The 27,986-nt window shown below is 36.8% G+C and overlaps 1 protein-coding gene across 3 annotated transcripts in view; it reads left to right on the top strand.

Moving 5' to 3' along the window:
• The first annotated feature begins 1,790 nt into the window (after positions 1–1,790).
• MED23 (mediator complex subunit 23) overlaps positions 1,791–27,986 on the top strand; it is a 41,845-nt gene continuing 15,649 nt past the window's right edge. For 2 of the 3 annotated variants that reach the window (XM_032216199.1, XM_032216201.1), the window contains exons 1-16: positions 1,791–1,927; positions 3,691–3,722; positions 3,823–3,910; positions 4,364–4,488; positions 4,622–4,733; positions 6,449–6,547; positions 7,344–7,445; positions 8,086–8,155; positions 11,203–11,315; positions 13,330–13,425; positions 14,092–14,109; positions 22,620–22,820; positions 23,662–23,805; positions 24,912–25,057; positions 26,061–26,306; positions 27,203–27,345. In XM_032216199.1, coding sequence (XP_032072090.1) covers positions 1,877–1,927; positions 3,691–3,722; positions 3,823–3,910; positions 4,364–4,488; positions 4,622–4,733; positions 6,449–6,547; positions 7,344–7,445; positions 8,086–8,155; positions 11,203–11,315; positions 13,330–13,425; positions 14,092–14,109; positions 22,620–22,820; positions 23,662–23,805; positions 24,912–25,057; positions 26,061–26,306; positions 27,203–27,345 — 1,786 coding nt within the window. In that variant the 5' untranslated portion in view covers positions 1,791–1,876. The remainder of the gene's footprint in view (positions 1,928–3,690; positions 3,723–3,822; positions 3,911–4,363; positions 4,489–4,621; positions 4,734–6,448; positions 6,548–7,343; positions 7,446–8,085; positions 8,156–11,202; positions 11,316–13,329; positions 13,426–14,091; positions 14,110–22,619; positions 22,821–23,661; positions 23,806–24,911; positions 25,058–26,060; positions 26,307–27,202; positions 27,346–27,986) is intronic. The other variant, XM_032216200.1, reaches the window with a different exon arrangement.

The raw sequence follows: 27,986 nt of genomic DNA, 5'->3' as shown, positions 1-27,986 counted from the left end.
ATGACCGTTTTTCACACTTATAACTGATGCAGCATCCCCTTGGTCATGTGATCAAAATTCAGATGTTTGGCAACTGGTTCATATTTACGATTGGTGCAATGTCCTAGGATCATGCGTTCAGCTTTTGTTATCTTCTGACAAGCAAAGTCAATGGAGAAGCTTGTTACTAATTTAACTTCAGTGATTCACTTAACAAATGTGGAAAGAAAGGTCATAAAATGGGGCAAAGCTCACTTAGCAAAAGTTTCACTTAGCAGCATAAATTTTGGGCTGAATTGTGGTCGTAACTCAAGGACTACCTGTAAATATAAGAGCTAGGGTGGCATAGTGTTTACAATGCAGTATTGCAGGCTAATTCTGTTGACTGGCAGGAGTTTGATCCTGACTGGTTCAAGGTTGACTCAGTCTTCCATCCTTCTGAGATCAGAACAATGAAGACTCAAATTGTTGGGGAAAATATGCTGACTCTGTAAAACCACTTAAAGAGTGCTGTAAAATTAGAAAACTCATATTTATGTATCTTTCTAGTAAGTTCCTTTTATCTTTTCTTTTTTAATATTTGTAAAAAATGCAGTGGACACCTTGGTATTAAACATTAAGTTAAAAAAAATAACCTTTTCATATTATAAAATAACTCAGTGCATTATGCAAATGACTGTCCATGCTATGTTGATGATGGATATCATCCATTTGTCTGATTTTAGGCGATTTTATGGGCCACATAAAATCTTCCACATCTTCCGGTCTTGCACTATTTCTTTGAGTTTTATATGCTTTTTCTCCTCCTTTAAAAGTTTAACTTATCTAAATAATAAATAGGACATGCATAATTTTAAAATTTCACAATATTTCTTTAATCAAAGATGATCTACTCATTTAATTCCCTATCAACATTTCCAAATTTCATTTATACTCAAATAAAACATTCAAGAACATTTCAATGACAAAAAGTACATTTAAAAAACCCTAAAAATACTAATAATCAATATTCAAACTAACAGCACAAAAATCTTCTAATCTTAAATGTAAACCATTACATAAGGACTATAAATACAAATGAAACATGCATAACTTCAACACTTCACAATATTTTTGTTATCAAAACAGATGTTAATCATCAAATTCCAAAATCAAAACATTAGGTTTTTTCCCCCCCTTTCCCCGGCAAGAAATCCAAGAGTGGCCTCCAGGTTTTTCAAATTATTTTCTAGTCATGTCTTGTGAGAAGTCAAGGAAGTTGGTGCAATTGGTGGCTGTGTAGTTTGCAAACTTATAAACAGTCTTAAACGTTTGGATTCGGCCACCAAATTTAAGTTCTGGAGGAATACTGCTCGTTTTTTGTTATTAAAGAAAATCGGAGCAGAGAAACAATGACTGGAGTCACTCCTAATGTGTGTTGTGCAATCGGGGTGCAATGCGGTGTCTATTTCTTTAGGAAATCGAGGAGCTCGCCAATTCCACCGCTGGAAGATGCTTTTCATCCGAGTTTGGCGCGCTTCACTGAACTTTAAAGCAGGGGTCTCCAACGACTTGTGGACTTCAACTCCCATAATTCCTCAGCCACCTGAGGAATTATGGGAGTCGAAGTCTACAAGTCGTTAAGTTGCCAATGTTGGAGACCCGTGCTTTAAAGCAAGCAGATGGGAGCTCTAGGTTCTTAACCCTCCAATCCGTTGCAGGGATAAAGGCTACAGCATCCCCCTCCCAACCACCGCCAGCAGTAATAGTATTCCTCTACCAGCTACCCGCGACCCGGATGTGAAAGGAAGCGCCTTCCTGAACACTTCCGGAAAGGGAAGCATCGACAGGGAAAAAGCGATCCTGTTGCTTTTTCTCCCGCCCGGATCGTGGCGAACTAAAACCTTCGGGTCGCACCATGGCGGTCCCGATGGAGGCGCAGTTGCAGAGTATCTTCGAGGAAGTGGTGGTGAGTCCCGCCGCCCGCCACGGCCAGTCATCATCATCATCATCATCAATCAAAAGGATGATCACCGCCTGATGGGGAACGCTGCGGGGAGATAGGGGTGGAAAGGGAGAGTGTGCATGCTGGATTTAGATGGCTGCTGGCGAGAAAGAAACCTGCAAAAGGCAGATGATGGAGAAATCAAAGGGGGAAGGGGAGGTGGGGAGGAGGAGAAAGAAGGAGAAGGAAAAAAAGAGAATGAACTAGCCAACAACAGAGGAGGAGGAGGAGGAGAGGTAGTAGTAGCAATAGTAGTAGTAGTAGTAGTGACAACTGGTGCTTCTTGCTTCCATGAACAACAACTGGAGGAGATGGATCTTTAATGGTCACTCTGTTAGGACAACCTAGATGAGGTCCAACCGCATCTAACTCTAATATCCCGACTCCCCTATAGATTAGGTGCCTCTAGGGAAAATGAAGAATTGCCACAGAAATAGTCCTTGCTTCTTCTCCACTAAGAAGGCAAGGCGCTTGTCTTTGGGCTTCCATGTAACCTTCAGTTATTCTGGATAGTCTTGTTCATCTTGGATAAGCTAGGCTCCTTGTCTTTTGTGAGCCGCCCAGAGTCCTCCGGGAGTGGGCGGCATACAAGACAAACAAACAAACAAACAAACAAACAAATAAATAAATATTAAAGCAGTTCCAGTTGATGGGCATAACTATTGTTGGCAAAGTGAAGACTATACCTTGGCTGGATCTTCAGGTTCTAAAACTATGAGAGATGAAAACCCCTTTTGCTTTGTGCAGCACATCACGTAGACACCTCTGTTTTCTGCCATTCATCACTCTTGCAGATGTAATAGTTCCCAACATTGGGATTTCTTCCTCACAAGGGAATTGCTTCATCTCTTCCCCTTCCAGTTCCAGATCATTCTTTTTTGAGATGTGGGGCAAGTGCTTATAGATATTTTATTAGTGGTGGGATTATTTTTGCTTTCTTAATGGCCTCCCAATATGGACTTTGTATTTTCTATACATTGTGTAGATGTCTATATATCAGGGCTGCCTCTGTCCATTTCCATTTCCTAGAAAAGAAAAATCCTTGGCTCCATAGATTCAGAAAAAGTACTTTTACTAGGAATGAAGCGAAAGCAACAAGTTTCAGAAAAGATCTGAAGCAAAGTGCTTGAAACAGCAAATAGAAGTAAACTGTAGAGCCAACCCCCTTGTAGCTAGGCAACCAGGGGGCTGCTGTATACCAAAACTAGAAAAAATAACCTTGGAGAGATAAGCAAAGCCCAGAAAGATTCTCTACTGTCTATGGGAACAAGCAGCAGGCTAGCTGACAGTATGTGCCTAGAATACATATGTAGGATAATATTTTATTGACAGATGCTGGCACAGAACAATAGCGAGCCCTTGTTTCTGTTCCATTTTTCTTTCTCTATCTCATGTAGTAAAATACCTTGAATTTTATCGATATTTTTATCAACCTCTCCTCCCTACCCAAAATATTTTCATTTCTCTGTCTATAAGTTTAGACCATTGAGTGATACTTGAAGTGGGGTTGTTCGTTTACTGGCTTTGTGCTTACCTTTTTCACTTGTTTACCTACATAGAGGAGAACTTTTCCTTTAGTTAACTGGTATCAGTAGATAGGGTTTTACTTGAGAATGTTTCTTCCTCTGCCTGTTCTGGGTACTTTGTTTTAAACATGGCATATAGGTGGCATAGGATAAAAGCTAAATTGTTCTTAGGATAATACAATGTTTTAAATTCTTTTATAGAAAACAGAAGTCATAGAGGAAGCTTTTCCTGGGTAAGTGTAATGTAAACATTTTCTGATATAACACTAGAGATTCTGTTGTAATAACTAATGATGAAATGCTTTATAAATAACTGGGCTTTACTTGTATTAGCATGTTTATGGATACCCCAGAAGATGAGAGAACTAAATTAATCAGCTGTTTGAGTGCCTTTCGACAGTTCTGGAGCAATCTTTCCCAGGTGAGTATTTTACTTGCTAGTTTTTTAATGACATCCAGTTCCAATTCCTCCAGTAATTTCATACATTGATAATTTTTATAAACCTAATATTTTCTATCAATGTCTTGGCTACCTGTCATATCTGTAAATTCCCTGACAGAGTATCTAACTAGGGGCAGATCCTGCTGAGCAGTTTTTGAATAGGATATTGCCATCTTTTTCTTTAAAAAAAATCCTGTCAATGTCTGTTTCCAGCTTCTAGTTATATATGGGCATTTGGGTTTGTAAGACTTTTAATTATTTTAGTTTAAAGGTTTTATCAAAATAAGAATGATACAAGCCAAAACTGTTCAATTGTCAATTCTTGCACTGAGATTGCAATAGGTTGTGGGAATTTTTTATCAAGGTTAATTTTTTTAATGGTTTTTAACAAATTGTGATGTCATTGAATGTATATAATTTTTTATCTTACAGGAATCTCATGAACAGTGTGTTCAGTGGATTGTAAGGTTCATACATAGTCAACATAGTCCTAAAAGAATTTCTTTTCTATATGATTGTTTAGCAATGGCTGTGGAGACTGGGTTACTGCCACCCAGGTATGTTTCTTTCAGATAAACTGCAATAGAGAATTTATTACAGACAGTCAGATGCTTAAAGATAATAATAATAATACATCAGCTCTGCTTAGAAAAGATACCACTCATTGTGTTTTTTCTTTAATTTTCCTAGAATGGTTTGTGAATCTCTGCTGAATTCTGACAATCTAGAATGGGAAAGGACACAGCTTTGGTCTCTGACATTTAAACTTGTTCAAAAAATAATTGGTGGTGTAGACTACAAGGTAATAACTATACATCCGTCCTATTTTTATTATACAACAATAATAGCTTTTTTGTATTTTGTATCTAGCCATATACTTAAATCTATATATTTGTTCTTAAGTTTTATAAGGCTGCTCAAGTCAAACAGTATGACTCTGGGCAGCATACAGCATATAAACAAGCAATAAACCATCTCCAACCCCATATGATGTGAAATATGTTCAATATATAATATATAAAATTAAATGTCTATCATAAAGGTAGGAGATAGAGCTGTGATGGCGAACCTATGGCACACGTGTTCATGAACATACTTCTGGTTTGCTCATAGGGCCGTTTTTTGACCTCTGGAGACTTTAGGGAAGCCTCCTGAAGGCTCCGGAGGGCAAAAACCAGCCCTACGAGCAAACTGGAAGTGACTTCCTTTTTGTCCATAGAGCAGTTTTTAGCCCTCTGGCCTGAAGGCTCCGGAAGTTGAAAATCAGCCTTTCGGACAAACTGGAAGTCACCATTCCCGAACTTCCGGGTTCCTCATATGTCTGGTTTTTGCCCTTTGGAGCTTTCAGGAGGCTTCCCTGAAGGCTTTGGAGGATGAAAAATTGACCTAGGGACAAACTGGAAGACACTTCCGGTTTGCTCGTAGGTCCGGTTTTTGCCCTCTAGAGTCTTCGGGGAAGCCTAAAAAAGGCTAAAAGCGGGGTGGTGGTGCTGGTCGCATGCGACTGCAGGGTGCGCAGGCATAGCATTATGGGTGTGGCACACCCGCTCACGACCCCCCTGCGCTCCCCCCGCTTTTGGCACGGGAGCCAAAAAAGGTTAGCCATTACTGAGATAGAGCTATAGTTTACTCATAATTCACTCTAACATAGATTATAATGACTTATGAAGTATAACGGTCTGTAATGAATTCAGTTGTAGAATTGGAAAGACCTTAATTACCTGCTCCAGTGATTCTATTTTACTGATGTTACAATCTCAGTTATTATCAGATCAGTCAACAATACAAGTATTTCTAGTCATAAGGATTTACACATTTCAAATGGGTTGGCACATCCATTGTCTTTTTCAACCATTTCTTTACTCATTGTTATATGATTATATGAGATGAAACAAACAGAATGTTAAAAAGTTACGATATTTATGTAGTTACTTACCAAGCACATCTAAATTAAAGTAACCAAAATTATCTTTACCATCCCCAAGGCATGTCACAACTTTTGAGCACCCCTAATGTTTAGAAGTTGGAAACTGAAAAATTTGACACGCCCTAAACTGGCATGCTCATCTGATTTGTAGGACCCAGATATAAAAGAAGGATTTTTAGAGGCTTGGGCCAGGGTCATGGCACAGCCCTTAGAGATAAACGGAGATATCAAACACAGGAAGTAATGTGTCACCTGCCTTGATTCTACACCATCAAGAAGATCACTGCTCATTAATTTGTTCCTGCACATAGTTCTAAATTAGAAGAGAAGCAACTTCTAACCAGAAAGCTGAAAAACATTAACTCACCTGAAAAAGTTATGCAGATGGTTTGTGTGGGTTTTTTTTTTTTTTTAGAGAAATGGCAGATTGCGAAGCACAGTTTGAATGAAAAGGCTTATGTATAGACAGATATAACATGTTTTGTACAATTTGATATTAGTGTTACAAGTCTAGTTCATTTATACAAAATTAAAAAGTGAATTTTGCATTTTGGCATAATATCCTTTGTAATTTGATCTATGTGTTACAGGGGGTACGAGACCTTTTGAAGGGCATCCTGGAGAAAATCCTAACTATTCCTAACACTGTGAGCTCTGCTGTTGTGCAGCAACTATTAGCAGCAAGAGAGGTAAGCATATAAATGGAGAAAACTAGATCTGAGTTTCTTGCTGTTTTCTAGTGGAACAGTTCAACAATTCAGTAAATGTTTCAAAAAGAGAGAACTGAGAAACATTTTGAGGCTTTTCTGCTAATTAAATTCTTTTGTAATTTGCAGACTATATTTGCTTAGAGGTAGTAATAACACTTTTCAATTGATATTGCTTCCTTGAAGTACTCAGCATAGGCAGTTATTTAAAGCGACGTTAAAAATATGTGGATTGTATTATTTAAATTCAGTTTGCTTTGCTGTTTTTGTGTTACATCCTAAAACAAATCAAAAGACTCTTCGTTATTCTCCAGTCTTCTTGGAAATGCAATTTTCATTGCATATGTATAGTATTTTTACTCAGTAACATGTACAATTTAAATAAACCTAATTTTAATTTAAATAATTGAAATGTGCCCAGCATATTTTGAGCATGTTTTAAAAACTGGATATATATTTATTTAATTCCAGCAGGAAAATTTATCTCACGTCAAATAGTCCCATAATTTATGTAGGATCATTGAGAAACAAGAGCATGTTTATAGGAATTCACAAAATCTTCAGAAATATGGCAAAGGTTTGGGAAGTAGGGCTACTCCAGTAAATAGTAAATATCTTTTTTTTTAATTGAACAACAATGAAATGGAATTATTTCTGAAAGAAGACATGGGAATCTAACTATAGCTCTGGACAAGATTTCACTTTGTACTGTTTCAAATGTTGATTTTTAATGTATATATAAAACTCTTCTCTGGTTTGTTGATTTTTTTCCCCTTAGGTTGTTGCATATATTTTGGAAAGGAATGCATGTTTATTACCTGCTTACTTTGCCGTCACAGAAATCCGAAAGTTGTATCCTGAAGGAAAACTTCCTCACTGGGTAAGATTTGGTGTTTATTTTATTTTTTTAAATCCAATGTTGGACCTTAGGAAGTAAATACAGTAGATAGTAGATGGGCAGTTTAAGAAATTGGATGGATGGATGGACAGACAGGACAGGAAGATATTTTTAAGTTGTTTATAAAGAAAAATGAATAGAAATACAGGTTTAAAAGAATATGAAAGAGATAATACAGATAAAAAACCAGGTTTGGTGTAGTGGTTAAGGCATCAAGATAGAAAATAGGAGACTATGAATTTTAGTCCTGCCTTGGGCACAAAGCTAGCTGGGTGACTTAGGTCCAGAGTCTCTCTTAACCCTAGGAATAAGGCAATGGCAAACTATTTTAAAATCTTGCCAAGTATACTGCACAGGCTTGTCCACTTAGTCACCAGCAGTCAACACTGACTCAAAGGCGTGCGTGCACACACACAGATTAAAAAACCTAAAAATAAGGCATCCTGTAAATTATATCATTTGCAACTCATAACTTGCAGAATGCAGTTGTTATGCAAACTGTGTAAATTGTTAGAAATTGTTTCCATTGTACTTTCAAGTTGTGATTTCTGGGTTTGAATTAATCTGTAATTTGTAACTAGTGAGTTTAAATCATGTTTTCCTGTTTGGTATGTTTTTTTAGTTGTTAGGTAACCTTGTATCGGATTTTGTGGATTCCTTCAGGCCTACAGCAAGGATAAATTCCATCTGCGGTAAGCATTTACTGTGTATGTAGCAATTGTACTTGTGGAAACTGAGGGATTATCTCTCTAGCCTATGAAGTTTGAAGGCATTTGATATGTCTATTACCGATAGTTATCATTGGTTCCTAAGCTCTAATCTATATCTTGGTATAAAAACAAAACAGGCTACAGATTTGGTCATCAGGTTAAATATGACATGATAAGTTTACATGGACTAATTTATTGCATTTCTATCCTCTTCTTCTTTTGAGAGCTCAAAGTAGTTCATATAATAATAGTACTTAGACTTATATACCACTTCACGGTGCTTTACATCCCTCTCTAAGCAGTTTACAGAGTTAGCATATTGCCCCCAACAATCTGGGTTCTCATTTTATTGACCTCAGAAGAATGGAAAGCTGAGTCAACCTTGAGCCCAGGAGAATTGAACTGCTGACAGTCTGCAGAAGTAGCCTGCAATACTGCATTCTAACCATTGTGCCACCAGCCACTGTATCCCAGAACAACGGCCTTATGAAATAAGCTGCACTAAGAAAGAATGACTGGCCCCTGGTGTATCATGGCTTAGATCCTGGTTATCTGTGGGATTCTATTCATTGTTATTTCTGCCAAGCCAGTAAGATCAAGATGAACTTACATCTAGTGAAGCCTAGGAAATGTGCTTTCTTAGTGGATGTCCTATAGAACAGCATTCTTCCTGAGACCTGCATGGCCCATACCTCAGTGAACTTTCACAAATCTGTAAAAACCTGGCTCCCTTTAGGGGGCCCTGGGTTGGGAATATTGATTTACTCAGTAATGCATCTTTTTTTCTTTAGGAGTATATCTATGTTAATTATCTTCTCCTGATGCATAGCAATTGTTGTGGTTGATTTTGTCCTATGTTTTGTTTTTATCATAACTCTATTACGTCAGCTGTCTACATTTGTACTGTTAATTGAATCAATGTACAAATTAGGGAGGAATAAAGAAAACCCTTGCAAAGGGGCAGGGTTCAATGGCTAGGTCCAACGCTCATGGCCAGGGTACTATAGAAAGCATTTCTAAAGATTAGATCTTTGGATTATATATTTTTGTCTATAAAATGAGAGTCCCTAATAATAGCAACTGTATATAATAATAAGACTGAATGAACAGGAAACAAAGCATGAATATTGAAATAATGTAATAATACAAGCAGAATGCTGGCAAAGAAAGCCATTACTGTGGTGGCACAGTAGCTAGAATGCAGTATTGCAGGCTAACTTTGCATTCCCACTGCCAGGAGTTCGATCTTGACCAGATCAAGGTTGAAATCAACTTTCCATCCTTCCGAGGTCGATAAAATGAGGAGTCAGATTTTGAGGGCAATGTGCTGACACTGTAAATCACTTAGAGAGGGCTGGGAAGCACTCTGAAGTCTAAGTGCTATTGATACCATATTGCATGGTCAATTTCTACAAAAGACTCAAAGAAAAGTAAATAAAGATAAAACCTTGCAATCGTTTGGAACTGGTACACTAGAAAAAATTTTTAAAAGCCAAAGGATTGATTTGGCTGCTCAACAGCAAGCTAATCAACTAATGCAATCAAGGCCAGAATTGGAGGGGGGGGGGGAATCATCAAACGATTCAAAGTGCAGATTGTGCAAAGAAGCAGAAGAAACAGTAGATCATATGTGCAGCTCATACAAACTGATATAACCAATGACATAGCATAGTTGAAAAATGATTAGCTCTAACATCTACAAAAATTATCATGTGCCAGTAATGAAAAACTGAAAAACATAAAAGTTGAAAAAATAGTAAAAAATGAGCAGGTTAAAATATTGTGGGATTTTCAAATACAAGCTGATTAAAGTCTTGACACATAACATAGCAGACATAGCATTTTAACTGTGGTTGAAAAGAAGAAATTATCATGTAGCAATACCAGGGGATGGTAGAACAGTCAACAGAGAATTGGAGAAGCTCACAAAATATCAAGTTCTGAAAATTGAAATTGAAAGATTATGGCATAAACTGGCCATCATAGTCCCAGTGGTTATCAGCACACTGTGTGTGCACTACCAAAAATCTTGAATGGCACTTAGAAAACCTTGTGACTGGGAGGTGCACAGAGTTTAATATAAGATGGGCAAATATATAAATGTGTTGTATAATCTTCACTTTGATGATATTTCCAACTGTCTGTTGCTAAAGACCACACTGCTTGGATCTGCACATATCCTATGTGCAACATATTGTATTTTTCGGAGTGTAAGATGCACCTTTTCCCATCAAAAAAGAGGCTGAAAATCTGGGTGCGTCTTATACACTGAATACAGCATTTTTTGCCTTCTGAAACCCCACCCCCTTCACCAAAATGGCCGTGCAGAGCCTTTAGGAGCCTTGCAGAGTGCTCCTAGGGGGCTGGGGAGGGCAGAGATGATCGAAAAATGGACCGCTTGTTGCCCAATTTTGCCACAGCCCCCAGGAGCATTCTATAAGCCTCCTAAAAGCTATGCATACAATTTTTTTGACAAAAAATGGGCCCGTTTTAGCAATAAATGGGCTGTTTTTTGCTAGTTTTGGGGTGTCCCCACCCCGCAGGAGCACTCTACAAGCTTCCTGAAAGCTAGTCATGCCTTTAAAAGGGGGCGGGGTTCGCAAAAAAACAGGCAATTTGTGAGAGGTCTGCAGAATATAAAAACTTTTTTTTTAATTTGCCTCTTCAAAACCTTGGTGCGTCTTATACTCTGAAAAATACGATAAGTTCTGGGGATGTGTATGAAGGCCAATGCCAGCTAAAGAATTGGCAGATGTGATTTCATGTTGTTGTATCTAATAATAATAACAGTGAAAAATAATAACTGAAAAGTTGAAATTTGCTATTCATATAGCTCAGGATAACTTGATTATCTAAAATATCTGAAAATGGGACATGTTGATATTTAAAATACTTATAAAATATAACCTGTAGCCATCTGTAGAACGTTTGGCATGTTTATGAGAAAGCTAAGTAACAATAACCCAATTATGGTAATCATTACATTTAGGGAATGATATACTTTGTGATTTTCTTTCTTTGATATCCAGGACGATGTAGTCTTCTTCCTGTAGTGAACAACTCTGGTGCTATTTGCAATTCATGGAAGTTGGACCCAACAACACTTCGTTTTCCACTGAAAGGCCTTTTGCCATATGATAAGGTATATGTGCATGTGACCTTTGTGAATGCTTTGAAATATAATAGAATAAAGAATATTAATCCTATTTCAAAAATTCAGTGAAAATTGAGATTTAGCTTGATAATTGAGTGCTTGTTTAAAAAACATTAAACAGGTGTGTATGTGGGAGGTTGGTTTTTATTTATTTTTTGAACTCTTAGAAGATATCACAAACATTGCACTAATTCTGGAAAACGTTTCCTTCCTTCCTTCCCTCCCTCCCTCCCTCCCTTTCTCCCTCTTTTTCTCTCTCTTTTTCTCTTACCTACATCAAGAAAGGAGAATAAAGTATCTTACTAGCCATAAAGTAAAGTAAAGGTACTTTTTCTTACTAGCCCTGGAAAGTTTTTGACAGCAGCAAGATGTCTCAGACATTCCTTCATTTTTTTTCAAAGCAAAGCAAAGCAAAATATTTAAAAAAGGATTCTTCCCAAAATCCAAAAATTCAGGATCAGACATGGGCATAGTATAAAGCATGCATACTCTACATGCAATAGTACCTCTTCCAATATTGTTTATGATTGATTTGAACTATGACCCACCAGGTTTTAGGCACCCTATAAGTAACAAAACAATTATTCCAAATCACAGAAATATAAAAGAAACAAGAGTGTAGCAACAATAATTATTTTTTTAAAAAAACCCTGCTAAAAGATTATTAATGAGGAAATGGTGCATTTCCATCAGATTCTAGAGCTAATAGAAAAAAATCCAAATAAAATACAAACTTCATTTTATTAATAAGATGCAGTTTTAGCTGCATCTAGTTACATCTGCACCTTTAGTGAGTACTGCTTTTATATCAATTAAAGCTTGGGGGATAAATTTACACCTTTCTTTTAACTATGATTTTTGCTCTTAATTTTCCAATGTAAAATGCTTGGAAAATAAAGCCATAAAGATGGTGAAATAGGAACTTCTTGTCTACTAGGCTTCAGTGAAAATGAAGAGGCTTCCCCCCCCCCCAGGTTTTTGGAGCAGCTGAGTAAATGAGTCCCTGCAGCTGTTTCAGAAACTCTCCCCAGTGATTTGTACATTGCCAAAAAAAAAAAAAAGTTCTAGTGGAACTGCCATTGAAGCAGAGTGGCTCCGTGCCTGGAGGCAACTGGGAACATCTTCCAAAGCAGCCACATGAGCCCTGCAGACCTCATAACCATTTTAATGACTCGAAAAGAGGTTTACTGCTTTATTGAGGGTGAATGCATTGTAAAACTTCTCTTTTATAGATGCTTTGCACAAGTCTAATTTCCCTTTCTATAGATAGATGATTCTGCCAGATGCTGCGTAATATTTGTAACAAATCACTCCTGTCCTCTAAACAAATGAAGCCTGAAATACAATTCTGGTAGAAAAAGCATTTGAGATAAAAGACATAATTGGACATATATTTATTCCAGGAGTGTCAAACTCATGGCCCAAAGGCCAGATGCATCACACATTGGCCACGCCCACACCCAGTTTAGCAAATGGGGAGAAAGTCGCAATATTTCATGTGACCACACCATGACAACTCAAGTTTGATACCCCGATCTAAGTTAATACTTTGTTTCAGCATTTGGCAGTCTTTTTAGGTCTGGGCACTGTCATATGCTTCTTCACAAAATAGGCTGGACATTTTTCTTAAAAAGAATCTAAAGTCTTATGTAAAATTTCCATCCATCCCACCAGAAATTTCAGTTTGCTTGTAGAAAGTTTTGTGAGTTCTTAATGCGTGAATGCCCAGGTAATATTGCAAGAACGAATGACCTTATCAGCCAAATGTGAGCGTATCGTGTGTGTGTCTGTTTTACTGGAAGGATGTGCAGAAGGCTGTCTGGGAGTATCGTGTGTGTGTGTGTGTGTGTGTGTGTGTGTGTGTGTGTGTTAGCGCTCCCGGGTGTCAACATTACCAAACACTGCTTTGTGTGGACAGTGCATTTGATTTCAGTTTTCATAATTTTATTTTTATTTTGTGCCAATAGGTTGGGATTTGTTTGCTTTTATTCTTGTTTTCAAGGATCTGTTTGAGCCTCAGACTGCCTTGTTGCGGTATGTGCTGGAGCAGCCCTATTCCCGAGATATGGTCTGCAATATGCTAGGCCTAAACAAGCAGGTACTGTATTGTGCTGTAATGGCTTTTCCTTTGCATAGAACCTGCACTTTTCTTTTCTCTTTTTCTTTGCTGTAGCTAACTAAGCAAAACAGTTGAGGATCAGATCATATTTTTCCCCTTCAGTATTATCACTGCCTTAGGTTAATTGGGCATGATTATTTCTGTTTACTTACCTATTGCTTTAAAAAAAAACCTTCTAAATTGAAAGATAATTTTTTTGGTTGTTTTTTTTTTAAAAAAGGATATTTTTTGGCATTGCTTTTTTTCCCTATAAGGCCAGCCTCAAATATACCCTGGACAGATTTCGTTCTACAGCAGACATCTTCTCCTTTAATATTGATGGACTGATTGATTGATTGACTGAAAGATGGTGGTGATAGATGCATTGTTTAGATGAAGAGTCAGTAGAATTTGTCTGTTGAATGCCTTGGCATGTTTTCATTACCTTTGCTGGTAATGAATAATCTACTGTTAATTGATATTATTTTATTTAAATTTTTGTGCTTCTTTTTTTTTTCCTTTTTTGCCTGACCATGTGGGTGGGCTTGGTCTGATTTGGGGTATCAACTTGAGGCTGGCCTCATAGTCACTGTTTTGTCTTTTCTTTTTTTCTTCCTTTATTTTTGTTCTGTCCTGTCTTGTCCTGCCCATCCTCCAATGCTCTAGACCTTGAACATTGCTCAGGTATGTTCACAACCTTACTGTTGTATTGTGACTAACGATACGCTGGCTGCTTTTTAGCCACTGATTCCAGTTCGAGAATACGCATCTGGCCAGGGCTTGAAATTAGTGGGATTTTCACATGCCATGCTAAGAATCTCTTCAAATCGGAGGCTATGAGTTTACCAAAAGATATTCATAGCCAGTTCAGTACCTGGATGAGATTTATCCATTACTGTCCAGTCCCTTCATTGTTATTTTTGTTCGGACGGTAAAATGTCTAAAAAAAAAGAACCAAAGTTGCTACGAAAAGATCTAAAGAGAATTCCCTTTGTTGAATTTAACCACTATGTAAGATTTGTAAGTAAAAATTCAACTTGACTAGGAAAGGTCATTCTTAGCCTCTCTAATAAATGCATTCCCAAGCAACTCCAAATGGGCTGAATTAGGTGGAAGAAAAAAAGGAGGAGGAAAATTTTGAAAAATTTGCAACTTTTACTTGCTGTATATGCTTGCCTGTTTGTACAGTCAAATATTGGCAATTTTAGTCTGTTTCTAATTTAACTTTATTTTAAGTAAAGTTTGATGACAGTGTTTGCAATACCATAGTGAAGGTTGTGTCAGTGTTTTCATTTAAAAAAAAAAACCTTTTTATTTCATGGATTGTGCTTGACCATAACATTTGCTTGAAAATAAAACGGGTACAGTAAGTAAGTAAGTAAGTAAGTAAGTAAGTAAGTAAATCCTATTTCCAAAGATTTTGAAGCCTTCCACATTATGTTGTTGTTGTCAGTCCCGAAGTCAACCCCATGGACAATGTTCCTCCAGGCCCTCCTGTCCTCTACCATCCCCCAGAGTCCATTTAAGCTCACGCTGACTGATTCAGTGACTCCATCCACATTGTAGCTGAACATACAATACTTTGGCCATAATGAAGAATCTGAGTTGTAGAGTACTGATTGTGGCAGATTGAGCTGTTGGAAGACAACAATGTCTTTTCCATAGATAGCACACAGAAAGTCCTACTTTCATATAAAACATCCTTTCCTTTATCACAGTTACATAACTGCCCAATTCGGTGAACTCCCTGTTCACTTCAAAATTACACTGCATTTTAAATCCCTTGTATGACAACATATCAGATTTCGTAGTATTGCAATTGTGTTCATTTATTGATTCACTTTTGACAGGGGAACATGCAGTGTTGCTTGATAGCCAAACCCATGGATTTCAGGAGTCTAGGGCATTCTTCATGCAAATGAGAAAGTCCTTAGAGATGCATCAGTCCATCTATTGTTATTTTCTGAAGGTATCCCTCTTCCTTAAAAAAAAGTATCACAAAATGCTTTACAAAAAATAGTATAGCAGCACAATTACAATTCATTCCTATTCTCCCCTCTGCATTACCTGAATAGGAAACTGGTGTTGAGTCTTTTGGTATTTATAAATTCTATTATTCTATATGCTTTTTAGGAGATTTGCATCCCATAAAGCATATATGCATAACAGGCAAACCTGTTACATAAAATAGTAATTGATCTACAGGATTTCCCAGAGTAGAGTTCATCATATTACTTTTAACATGTGTATCTAACTTTGTTTGGTGTCTATGGAGCTTCCTAATCATCCATATCATGGTTGTCCCAAAGGTGCTTTTCAAAAGACCAACTGGACTTTCTTGGTGTTTTTTTCCTTGAAGAAGCTTCTTGGGTGAGAAGCCAAATGTCTTCAAAGAAAAAAAACCCTCAAGAAAATCCAGTTGCTTTTCGAAAAGCATTTTTGGAACTAACTTTGTTAGCTTTTTTTATGCTTTATTCTTGCATTTCAACTTTATCTCTGTTAAAGAGCTTTCTACAGGAAGGATTTTCTGATATAAAAAATAAGCATTACCATAAAGATCCTGAGTTTTCTATGTATGGAGTTAAAGCAGCATTCTTTCCCTTCTCTCCTTATTCAAACCAGATTAAGTGCTTAAAGGAACACAACTTTCTTCCTTGAAAGAGAAGCAAGCTCTATATGGGAAAACATTGAGCTCCAAATATTTAAACAAGATACTGTCTTGTTTAAACATTTGGAGTTCTGTGATGTTTATAGATCTCTCTCTATTGCCTCCCTGAAATCTTCTTTCAATTTTACAATAAACAAATGCTTTTGAATTAAGAATGAAGATTTTTTGAGTTAAACTCTTCAAAAATTCTAGTTTTAGAAAAGAAATTTAAAACTTATTGCCTAATGTGAGTTATGAAACACTAAGACTTGTCATTTAATTTCAATTTTCTGAGCGCAAACAGTTATCGTCAAGCAACAAAACCCGGAATGAATGGTTCTTTTTTGATGGAAATGCTGACAAACTCTGAGTTGTAGGTGTGCTGCCACAATAACAACAGTCTGTGAATTTCTTGTTCATTTGTCAGTGGAAAGCATGGAAGGATCGTGTGTAACATTTCTTGATGGGAATTCAGAGACGATGCTGAAAATTCCATCAGCTGACTAATATTCAAATTGTGCAAACCAATGGTTGGGAGACAACCTGCTGGGAAATAGGGATTTATTGAGATCTCTTTGGTACTTTAGACTTAGAAATGCACCAGAATTGCATTCATTTGATACTGCACATTGATCATCATGTTGACATACATAAAAATAGGAGCATGCCTGTTCATATACTCCATATGCCAAGTGTGGTTTCCCCCTGCAGATAAAGATCCAGTAATACAAAGTTAAATGTGTATGGCCTACCCATGTAATCTGTCTTCCTTGATTTACTTGGAAACATATTATGTGGGTAAGATGAGCAGTGTAAACATTATTACAAAAGGATTGTTGGTTATTTATTTCATATAATTATCCCGAGGCAAAGAATATTTTTTTTCTGCCATTCTATTTCTGGCATGCATTCTAATAATAATTCTGTCCTCCTATTTTATTTTTTATTTCCAAGGATAACCCCTTTGAGATTAGAAAATTTCAAGAGATTTCTCCAATATTTGTTTCTGTAATTAGATTACCAAAGTGGCTCTCTTCCTTATTTAGTTGATCTGAATAGGACAATTATGTTCATAACTTAAGAAGATGAAACATTGACTCTTAAGGAACACGCTGTTTGAAAACTTTCTGGGGTTTGTTTTTGGTTTTTTTGCTTCAAAGTTGTTTCTGTATATTTCTAGTCCAAACAATAGACCCAGATTTTATTCCATTTCAATTATAATGTGATTGTCATCATTTATATACTGTCCTTTTTCCCAGAGTGCCCAGAGCAATATATAAAAAAACAATGCAAATATTACTCTAAGTAGAGCAAATATTGTCCTAAATAATAGCAGTAGCAGTAGACTTATATACCGCTTCATAGGGCTTTCAGCCCTCTCTAAGCGGTTTACAGAGAGTCAGCATATTGCCCCCAACAATCTGGGTCCTCATTTTACCCACCTCGGAAGGATGGAAGGCTGAGTCAACCCTGAGCCGGTGAGATTTGAACCGCTGAACTGCTGATCTAGCAGTAGCCTGCAGTGCTGCATTTAACCACTGCGCCACCTCGGCTCTTTAATAAATTAAAATAATTTTTTTTAATAAATTAAAATACAAGAATTAAAACAAAGCCTATATAGATGCTTGTGAAATTTCTCAGAATCTAGACTCATGAATAGAAGAGTACCATAGATAGGTCATTTTTCATAACAACACTTTCCTTTTTGCAGTCATGATTTATAGATGAAAGGATTATATAATCAATCTTACTAACATCACCCCTTATTAAGGATTAGTTTAAGATTTATCTTCTTTTCAGTCCCTATATTCTCCAGCAAAACTTTTACCACGTTTAGATTTTTCTTTTTACAAAATCTTTTTAAAGTAATAAATTATTTAGTTGATCCTAAGATTTAGTGTTTGTTGCAGTTCAGTCCCTGGCTTCAGCCCAAAGTGTGCACTAAGTATTGAATTGGCCTTTTAAATTGAATTGAACATTTCGTATTACATGCAGATTTGTAGTTTACAGTGTTCAAAATGGAATATGGAAACTATTCAGATCTAAACCTATCAATGGTGCTGGAAAAGTGCAACAAGAATCTAGGAACTTGGAACTTGGGTCAATCAATCAAATTATCCCCCTTGTCTAAGAGGAAGAGTTTATGAAAACTTTATAGGTGCAGTGGGCCTGTACCTATAGAAGTAATAGCAGGATTAAGGAATGTGTTGTCTGTGCTCCGCATAGGTCTCTAAAATTAGATCTGCTAATGGCCTCATCTTAGGCCTCTAAATATTACTCTACAGGGTAGTCAAAAGTGTCTGTAATGCATAGGTGTTCCGCATCTACCACTGCTAAAATTTGTTGTACAAGTAAAATATGTAAAGAACACAATATCCCTCACTCTTCTCTGAGGGGCACAGACATATTGCATTGTTTTCAAAGACTTTGTGCTCAGTTCAAATTAAAACTGGCAATTTCATTTCTATTGGATTTTTTTCCCCAGTGGCTACTAAAACTTTTTTTAAAAAAATAAAATAAAAACAATAGAAACTGGACTTCGAATTATTCTTTATTGAGTTTCATATATAAAACCTTATTTTTGTTGTTCTTTTAAGAATGTTAACTTGCTGTCATTACAGAATATTTTTTTTAATTACCTGCTGATTTTAAGTAAAATGAATTTTACAAATAAGCGGAAGAGGTTTATGATCTCTGTGTCCACAGGTTCTGCAGTTCAGAGTGTTCTTAGAGATAATATATCCACTAAGCTTCCTCCATGTATTGATACTTTGTCTTCACTGAGCCAGTTTTTACATACAATATGAAAGAATAATGAAAACTTGGTTTATGCAGCTTTCAAAAGAAAAAAGGTTCAAACTGCAGGAATGAGAATCCATATTCTGTACTCTTGAATTCTAATGTTTACAAACAGCTTAATTGCCAAATATTTTAACCTGGCTACATTTTTTCATAACTATATACTGAAAAATGCTGGCTCTTCTAGTGACAGTTGACATCAGAGAGTGAGGTATCATTTCCATTTGTCCAATTACTACCTAAGAAAGGGAAACTTCTCTTAAAAGAGTTGAGCTATTTTATTGTAGTGGCTGGTTTCTGGCCAAGAAAGTCATGTTCATCCTGTAACCATAGGATCCAATATGTTCTTATGTAAGTCTTCATACTTCTGAATGGATTGGCACACTTGTTTATGAATTAATTTAGAGAAGAACTAGCATCACCCATCATTACACATCTGTATACCCAACATATAGTCCGATACTTCAGCATGTAGCAACACATAGCTTACCTGGGTTTGTAAACTAAAAGTTGGGCCTGGTATAATACTAGGATGGGAGAGTACTGGGAAATACCAGGGCTGTATGATGGACTTAGAGCTTGACAAACAAAGTGGGCAGGCCACTCCCTTACTATTGTCAAGAAAATAGCATGGATATGTCTTGGAAATCAAAGTGATTGACTTCATAGTTTGTCACCTTTAATACAGAAAGAAATACACTGACAAGTACTACTGACATTTGGATGAAAACATGAGGTTAAAGTTGAAAAACATGAAATTGAGCAGTATGTCCATGATCTTGCCTGTACCTTCTGTCAGGGTGAGAATCAGATGTTGTCCTCTTAACAGTTTGACTTTGACCTTCCCTTGTGTCAAAGCACTGAGAGTAATACATAATTTACAAGAGCAAAATTTAAGAAAAGCTAAGGCTCCCAACAGTTTTTTTGTTGTTGTTAAACCTCTTTTTCCCATAGAACTGAGAACAACTAATATCTGCTGCTTTGTGGGTTCCATTTCCTGGTCAAGTTAAGAGTATGGTGGAAGCCAAGAACTGGCTTTTCTATTTTTTTTCCAAACTTTTAAAAAAAAACATGAATTTTATTTTAATGATATATCCTGCCTTGATAATTACCACAATGCTGTATTTCTCCATATCAAATTATAGTGAATTTCAAGCCCTGAACACAGTAGTTTTTGCATGCTGAATCATTGAATAGTTTGTAGTATTGTCTGTTGCATTCTGCTCTGCTTCATAATTAGCTGCATTTGGGGGGGGGGAGTATTCTCAACTGGTGTTGATATTGCCCTTTGTAAAAATTGTAATGTGGTTGAGTTGTGATGATGGCATTGTGATTTTGAAAGAGAGCCAGGAGCAACTAATGCTTTCTTTTTTTATTAGAATTCTTGTTTTTAAGCATGTTTTACGAAAGCTCAGCTAGAATTGTAACTTGGGGCCGTTTTGAGCTGGCATAGAGCATGTGGAAGAGAGAGTGCTGTTCTCCTATTTTGTCCAAAATTTTGCCATTCTCGCATTGTATTGTTAATTGGAAAGCATAATCCCTTTTTCATGGCAAAAAGTGACCCCCTCTGATTAGGCTAGAATTAGTATCTCTTTTCAAGGTTTTTCTTTGTTTTCATTCTTTTTTAATTCAGAGGTACATTGTAGGCTATCTGTTAGTCAAAGGAAAATTCATGAAGAGGAGAGCTAAAATGTTTTGACTTAAATCATATTTGGATACCGTGGCAATTTCCCCCAAAAAAATTTAAAATCCCCCCTTTTTTTGCCTCTAGAAAGGGACACAGCATTTTCACGATTAGATTCCAAACAGCTCCGTATCTTTTCTGTATTGTCTCTTTAAAATTATATATTTTTCTTCATGCTAAAGCTGTGTTATGTTACAGGTCCATAATGTAAAACCAATATTCTTTTAGGTTTTTAAAAAAAAATATCTCAGAAATGGTTCAAGTTAGTTTTAAAGCAATGCCAGAGGGAACATGAATCCACATAATAATAAAATTACAGTCTTATATATATTACAAAGTTCTAGTCTAGAGTGTCCAAGTACAAAGTTTAATCTAATTTGCCATGTGTCATCTAGACATGAGATGATTACAAAACTGTAAATTATACTAGGGGTAATCAAAACCCAATTCAGAGTTCAAAATACAGAGAAGTATTGTTAAAATACAAAGTCTTAGGTATAGACTATAGTCAAGGCCAAGATTCAAATGGGTGGGTGGGAGGGAGGGAAGGATAAGAGCCAAGGTGGCGCAGTGGTTAAATGCAGCACTGCAGGCTACTGCTAGATCAGCAGGTCAGCGGTTCAAATCTCACCGGCTCAGGGTTGACTCAGCCTTCCATCCTTCCGAAGTGGGTAAAATGAGGACCCAGATTGTTGGGGGCAATATGCTGACTCTCTGTAAACCGCTTAGAGAGGCCTGAAAGGCCTATGAAGCAGTATATAAGTCTACTGCTATTGCTATTGACAAAAGGAAGGAAGGAAGGAAGGAAGGAAAGATAGATAGATAGATAGATAGATAGATAGATAGATAGATAGATAGATAGATAGATAGATAGATAGATGATAGATAGATATACAAGGCAAGGCTGTCACAGGCATTGTTCCACCACTGGATATTTCAGTGGAATGCCTTTTACATAATGCTCAAGTCTCTTCCCAAACCCAGTAAGGCTGTTTGGGAATAACATGAAGAGTTACAAAGCAGAATTGAATGCATGCAGTGACAACATTTATATGCCAAGCCATATGGAGTTTTATGAAGAAGAAATGAGCAGCAAGAAGCCTGAGGCTCACTCTCTCCTTTTTATGTGTTCTATACAGCTGGGAAAAGTTTAGAACTTCTCCACCGGTTTGCTGGTACCCACCGGTAAAACAGAAAACTGTTTTAAACTGTAGCATTGGCTGATTTCAGCAACCAATTTCTCAAATCACTTTTGGATGGTTTAAAACTAAGTATGCAAACCACTGTTATTTGGGCAACATGACAGGTTCCAGATAAATAAAAGCAGAGACTTCCAGATTGTTTATGACATTACTGAAGGAGTACAGAGTGCATCTTTGAGATTACTAAAGCTTATTCCTGCTCTTTCACTTATCTCCTGCATCTGGCTCAGCAGGATCCATGAATGCAATCAGTTTGTCCATGGGTAACATCAAACCACCTACATTCTAATATGTAGATATAAGCACCTTGTCTTGTTTTCCCCCTCTAACCCATTATATTTAAATTACTGAGTTGTGGCAAATTAAAAGTAAAAAAGAGGATATATGTTTGATAGCCCTCCCAGTTTTTGTAAATTAACTTCAAATCATGCTTAATTAATGATACATAAAATAAAAGTTGCACAGGGCAAAAAAGAAGGAATAGAAAAGCATAATAGGTATGGTAAATGGAAGTTTGTTTTTACTTACATTATTTGAGTTTTTCAATTAGGAAAAGGTGAGTCAAAACAAATCAATTACAGCATTTTTCCAAAGTATCATATTCCTAAATTTGTTAATCAAAAATGTATCATGGAACTATATTCTTGAAAACCATCTTTTCGGTCAATTCCATAAAGAAGCAGCTTGGTAAATCGGCATAATAAACAGAGTATGATTTAAAGTGGCCTGTAACATCAGACAGTTTTAATGCATTGGCTTACCTTGTAAATGTTTTATGTCATGCTTCCCAATTTAATAAAGTAAAGCATGAAAACAATAAATGCTAGGTTTTGGAATGTTGTATCTGATTTCTACTTTGCAGCACAAACAGCGATGTCCTGTGCTGGAGGACCAGTTGGTGGATTTGGTGGTATATGCCATGGAGCGCTCAGAGACGGAGGAGAAATTTGATGATGGTGGAACCAGCCAGTTGCTATGGCAGCATCTCTCCAGTCAGCTTATCTTCTTCGTACTTTTTCAATTTGCAAGCTTCCCTCACATGGTCCTGTCTCTGCATCAGAAGGTAGGTTTTTGGTAGCGAGATCAAATGGATGACTTTTTCAAGCTTTTAAAAAGTCTCTCACATACGGACATTATTGTATCTCATTGACCCTTCAGTTTTGGCACCAATTAGTTTGGTAAGTGGGTACCTATAGATCTTCTGCATGTGACATTACATGCAAGCATTTAAGAAAACAGTATCCCAACTACACTTGTTTTAACAGTAAAGATTATCATCAGGTATTCATAGTAGGACAGAGCTGGCCAGTAATGAAAAAATACACAGGAAGTGTTTGGTATATTACCTAGTAACAGAAACCATCTGTGTTATTCAGACAGAATGATGTGGGACACAAAAACTTCTTCACTTTCCTCCTATGACATAATATTGTCATACTTTTAGAAAGTTACCCTTTCTGTTGTGATAGACAAATGCCACGGCTATCAAAAGCTTGTAGGGAAAAAGCTGCCCAAACCACAAAAGTCATGCACAAAACATATTTCAAGCCTCTTTATTTTTCAGGCCTGTTTCAGAAGCTGTACTTGACTTTCTCTGCATATGTGTGCACTTTGCACAGCCCTAGAGATAGATGTCTCTAATATATTTGATTTTTGAAATTAGCTGGGATGTTTACAAACTATATGTTTACTGAGTATAGAATGTTGATTCCTCCCCCTCCCCCATTTTTTAATATTGAGCTGCCTAGAATCAGAACAGTTGGTTTTGCCTCAATGTTGGCAAATAACTTGTGGGGAAGGCATCTTTGCAGGCATCTCTAAATGTATAGTTCTTAGAAACTTGTGAGAGCTTACTTAGGAGTGTGCATTTGGTATTCACGGAGTTTTTTTTGTTTGTCTTACAGTTGGCAGGACGAGGTCTGATCAAAGGCCGAGACCATTTGATGTGGGTATTATTACAGTTTATCTCGGGAAGCATTCAGAAAAATGCATTAGGCGACTTTCTTCCTGTAATGAAGCTATTTGACCTCCTCTATCCTGAGAAGGAAGTGAGTTGCCACTTAAAATATTTTACTATTATTACTTATGGTTCACTTTTAACTGTATATCCAAGAGATAAAACCAATCCTTTTCCCTCAGGGGATTATTTGGCAAAGGGGATCCTGAAACCTCCTGGACATTGGGTGTTGTTAGTGTAAAATCTCATGCCTTGAGGTTTTTATCCTAGACTTATTGTAGGTAACATCCACATAATATCATGGTCAGTTCATTTGAGATTTAGGTGACATTGTCCCTTGTAGGCATAACGTACAACTCTGTATCTTCTTGTTCAGCTTTCTGTATCTGCATTTAAAATTTGTGTTGGATAGGGTAACATTTTATTGAAAATACAAGTTTATAGTCTGGGAAAGTTTATAAATCCAGGTTTAGTTCTAGATAATTTGGCTTCTCTATTGGCTTTTCCCAGCTATGCATCTTTTGTAAATCCATTAAAGATATTACTGTGATATTTCTTTCATATAGTACCCTTTTTACAACCCTGAAAAGTTTATACATATATAATTTTATTTATATAATATTGACATGACAAACACTTTTAAAGATGGTCATATGTAATGGGCATTATATGAGACTGTTTTTGAAAACAATTTACAACTTCAGATGTGATAGCTAGGTTCATACCCAAAAATGCCCATTATGGCAGCTGTTAGATTGTTGCCCCATGCAGGGAATGAAGGAATAGAATACTTTTCAAGATCTCCCACTGGTTAATGAAATTTACAAGAAAGATAGAGTTCATATTTCTGGCTGTGCTTCTTTTCTGGCTACCTAGCAAGGCTAACAACATAGTTCAGTGGTCTGTTCCAAAGAGTAAAAGCTAAATTGGAAGAAAACTCTCAAAGATAAAGTAGCCAATCTTGACATTTGGCAAAATTATGTAATCCTGATTGCATGATCAAGTTGGAAAAAAAGAGAAAACACAAAGGTGCGTATTAGCCGATTGAATTGCCAAAATATTTTAAGAAATAGTCACCTTAACAGATATACAAGTTCCTGAAAATGTAGTTACTCTGTTTCTAAATTTTGATTCGCCATATCCTTTTGCTAAATAATAATGTAATATAATTTAACATTATGTTCCTTTTTTCCTTAGTGCATTCCTGTGCCTGATATTAACAAACCGCAGTCAACCCATGCTTTTGCAATGACTTGCATCTGGATACATCTGAACAGAAAGGCTCATAGTGACAATTCTAAACTACAGATTCCAATTCCTCACTCCCTCAAGCTCCATCATGAGTAAATATGTTTTGTAAATAATGATCATGCTTTTCAATTATGATCATCCTAAAATCTCTGAAAAGAGGACTAACAATGATACTCACCCAAAAGAAGTATACAGTTTAACTTTTGCATTAAATGTATACCAAATCCTATAACTACAGAGGATCAAAAATGCATGCTTAAAATCAGGAAACATAAATCCTGAATTTTTTTTAAAAAACCATTATCACATGATAGCATTTAAAACCAGCATTGCAGTAAAATTTCAGGATGACAAAACAGTCTTGAGAGTTAAAAGACTAATAAAATAGAACAATTTCTACTAAACAAAAGAAGGAAGGAAATAACCATCCTTGAGATGCAGTTTCAAGGAAATTAAGGAATGAAGCTTATTTAACATTCTAGTAGCTGTTCTGTGTTTTATTATAACGATGGGCAATCTGAATTATTTTAAAGGGCTTTTGAATCCGCAGGAGGTATAAGGCATAAATTATTTGTAACACTACAGGTGATTTTTTTTTCTGTGATTATTAATACAAAGAAAACATTTTAGATGGTAACGGCGACTTTTCTGCCCTATTAATTTTGTTTGATTTTGTCAGGGTTTCATTTTTTTTTATCTTTAAAAAAAAATATTCAGCCTAGCAAAAGTTTGATATGCCCATTTTACTTATTGGCAAGGTAGAGACATTGGAAAATTACCCTAAATTTTGCCATCTCTATTTAGAGTTGTGGTAATGGGGCTATCTGGGATTTTATGAGTTGCTTCCCTATTTACCTCAAGAGCAACTATATAGAATTAGGTCATTTGGTAAGAAGAGATGACTTGAGCAGATGTTCCGCTAATGGATCTATGATTCACTCCAAGTAGCTTCTGTCTTATTCTGCAGAAAAGTTGATATCCTTGTGACTCTTAACATACTATTATCACATGTATATTTTTGACGGCAAGTGTGTAACAGATCTTTTGCACATAAATGAGTTTTTCCCATTCATTTAAGTATCTTTGGTTGTTCAGGTTCTTGCAACAGAGTCTAAGGAATAAAAGTCTTCACATGAATGACTACAAGATCGCCTTGCTGTGCAATGCTTATTCCACTAATTCAGAATGTTTTACGTTACCTATGGGTGTTCTGGTGGAAACCATTTATGGGAATGGCAACATGAGAATTCCTCTCCCAGGAACCAACTGCATGGCCTCGGGCTCAATCACACCACTGCCAATGAACCTCTTGGACTCCCTCACAGTTCATGCCAAAATGAGGTAAAATGTAATTAGTAACAACAGTAGATGCATTTGCCTGACATGTCAAATCGCTCTGGGTGTTTATTTTTTCAAATATTAAATTGAAATACCTTATAAAGGCCATAGGCTGTCCATGACTTCAACTGGAGTGGGTAGTTAGCATGAATGTGTGGGCTGTCCTTAACCCTGGCCTTGCCAGCTGCTTTATGATTCTGATGGGGTCTTGGGTAAGCATCTAAGCCAGTGATGGTGAACCTTTTTCTTATGACATGCCAAAATTGCACACGCATGCATGCCCATTCAATCTCCCCACCAACTTGCGCATGCGTGTGAGACAACCCCCCCCCCCACATGCATTCATTACCCTTCCCCAGGCTCCGGAGGCTTTCCTGAAGACTGGGTAAGACAAAAGTGGCTTCCCCAGCCCCCACTCCCCCCCAGACTTCAGGAAAGCCTCCGGAGGCTGAAGAGGGCAAAAATGGCCCCGGAAGTTCTTTCCAAATTTCCAGTTGGGCCATTGGGGCCATCTTTTGCTCTTTCCAGCCTCCAGAGGCTTTCCTGAGGGTGAAAATCAGGTTGTGCGCGTCAGAGTTGACAACTGGCGTGCCACCAAATATGACTCCATATGTTCGCCATCACGGATCTAGGCCTTAACTACAGTTTAAAACCCAACAAATAACTATGATTTTGAATTCTGGTTAGTACCATTCCAAATTGGTGGGTTCTCTGTATTGTGACATGCTGAATTACAGAGGGGTTGCCAATCATGGCTGAACATGATTGAAATACTAAGAAAGTGAGGTACCTTCAGTGTTGTGTCATGCAAACCTGACTGCTTTCCTGAATCCCAGAGTCCTAATTTTTAGAATTCGTTATGGAAAATAACACTTTCTTCTTCTTCTTCTTCTTTCCAGCCTTATTCATAGCATAGCCACCAGGGTAATAAAACTGGCCCATGCAAAATCTAGCTTGGCCTTGGCTCCAGCTCTTGTGGAAACATATAGTCGTCTGCTGGTTTACATGGAAATAGAATCCTTGGGCATCAAAGGTTTTATCAGTAAGAAAATTTCATTAATTAATATTCTTTTGGACTGCTAATTTTTAATGATATAAATTCCAAACCGAATTGCTTAGAATCATCAGCAGTTGTAATTGTCTATAGAATGTCCTTGAGAGACAGAAGGAGGAGGAGCCACAACAGTCAGATAAGAGACAGCTTAGTCTGCAGAAGGAATGGGGGCATGGAAAACAACTCAGAAAGGACCCTCCCTAGTTTCTTGGCCTGAAAAAGGCAAGGGGGTGAGAGATGTATTTTCAGATTTCAAGATTGATTTCAATCTTTCAAGCTAGTCCAGACAAGAGGATGAATATTACCATTACCTTAATTTTTAGGTTACGATAACAGGATCCTGCAAGAATTGTTTCACTTTACTGCTTATTTACCCATTATAGTATCAAAGAAATCATTCCTTAACTCTAGGCAATAATCTAAAGATATGGGGTATTATGTCTGATGGGAGACTCAATCTCTCAGGAGAAAAGTTTGCCTGTTCTTCCATTAGTTGATGTCAATTAATTTGTAACCTTCCAGAAATTAATTGATTACAGCCTCCACAATCCGACCATTGGATATAAGCTAAAATTGATGGAAGAAGCTATACTTATTTTCTCATTTAAGTATATTTTGGTGAAACTGAA

The sequence above is a fragment of the Thamnophis elegans genome, chromosome 4 (genome assembly GCF_009769535.1).
Source record: "Thamnophis elegans isolate rThaEle1 chromosome 4, rThaEle1.pri, whole genome shotgun sequence".
In the NCBI taxonomy this organism is placed as follows: Eukaryota; Metazoa; Chordata; class Lepidosauria; order Squamata; family Colubridae; genus Thamnophis; species Thamnophis elegans.
Note: the sequence above shows the minus strand (reverse complement) of the source record. Positions and strands in the feature narration are given on the sequence as shown.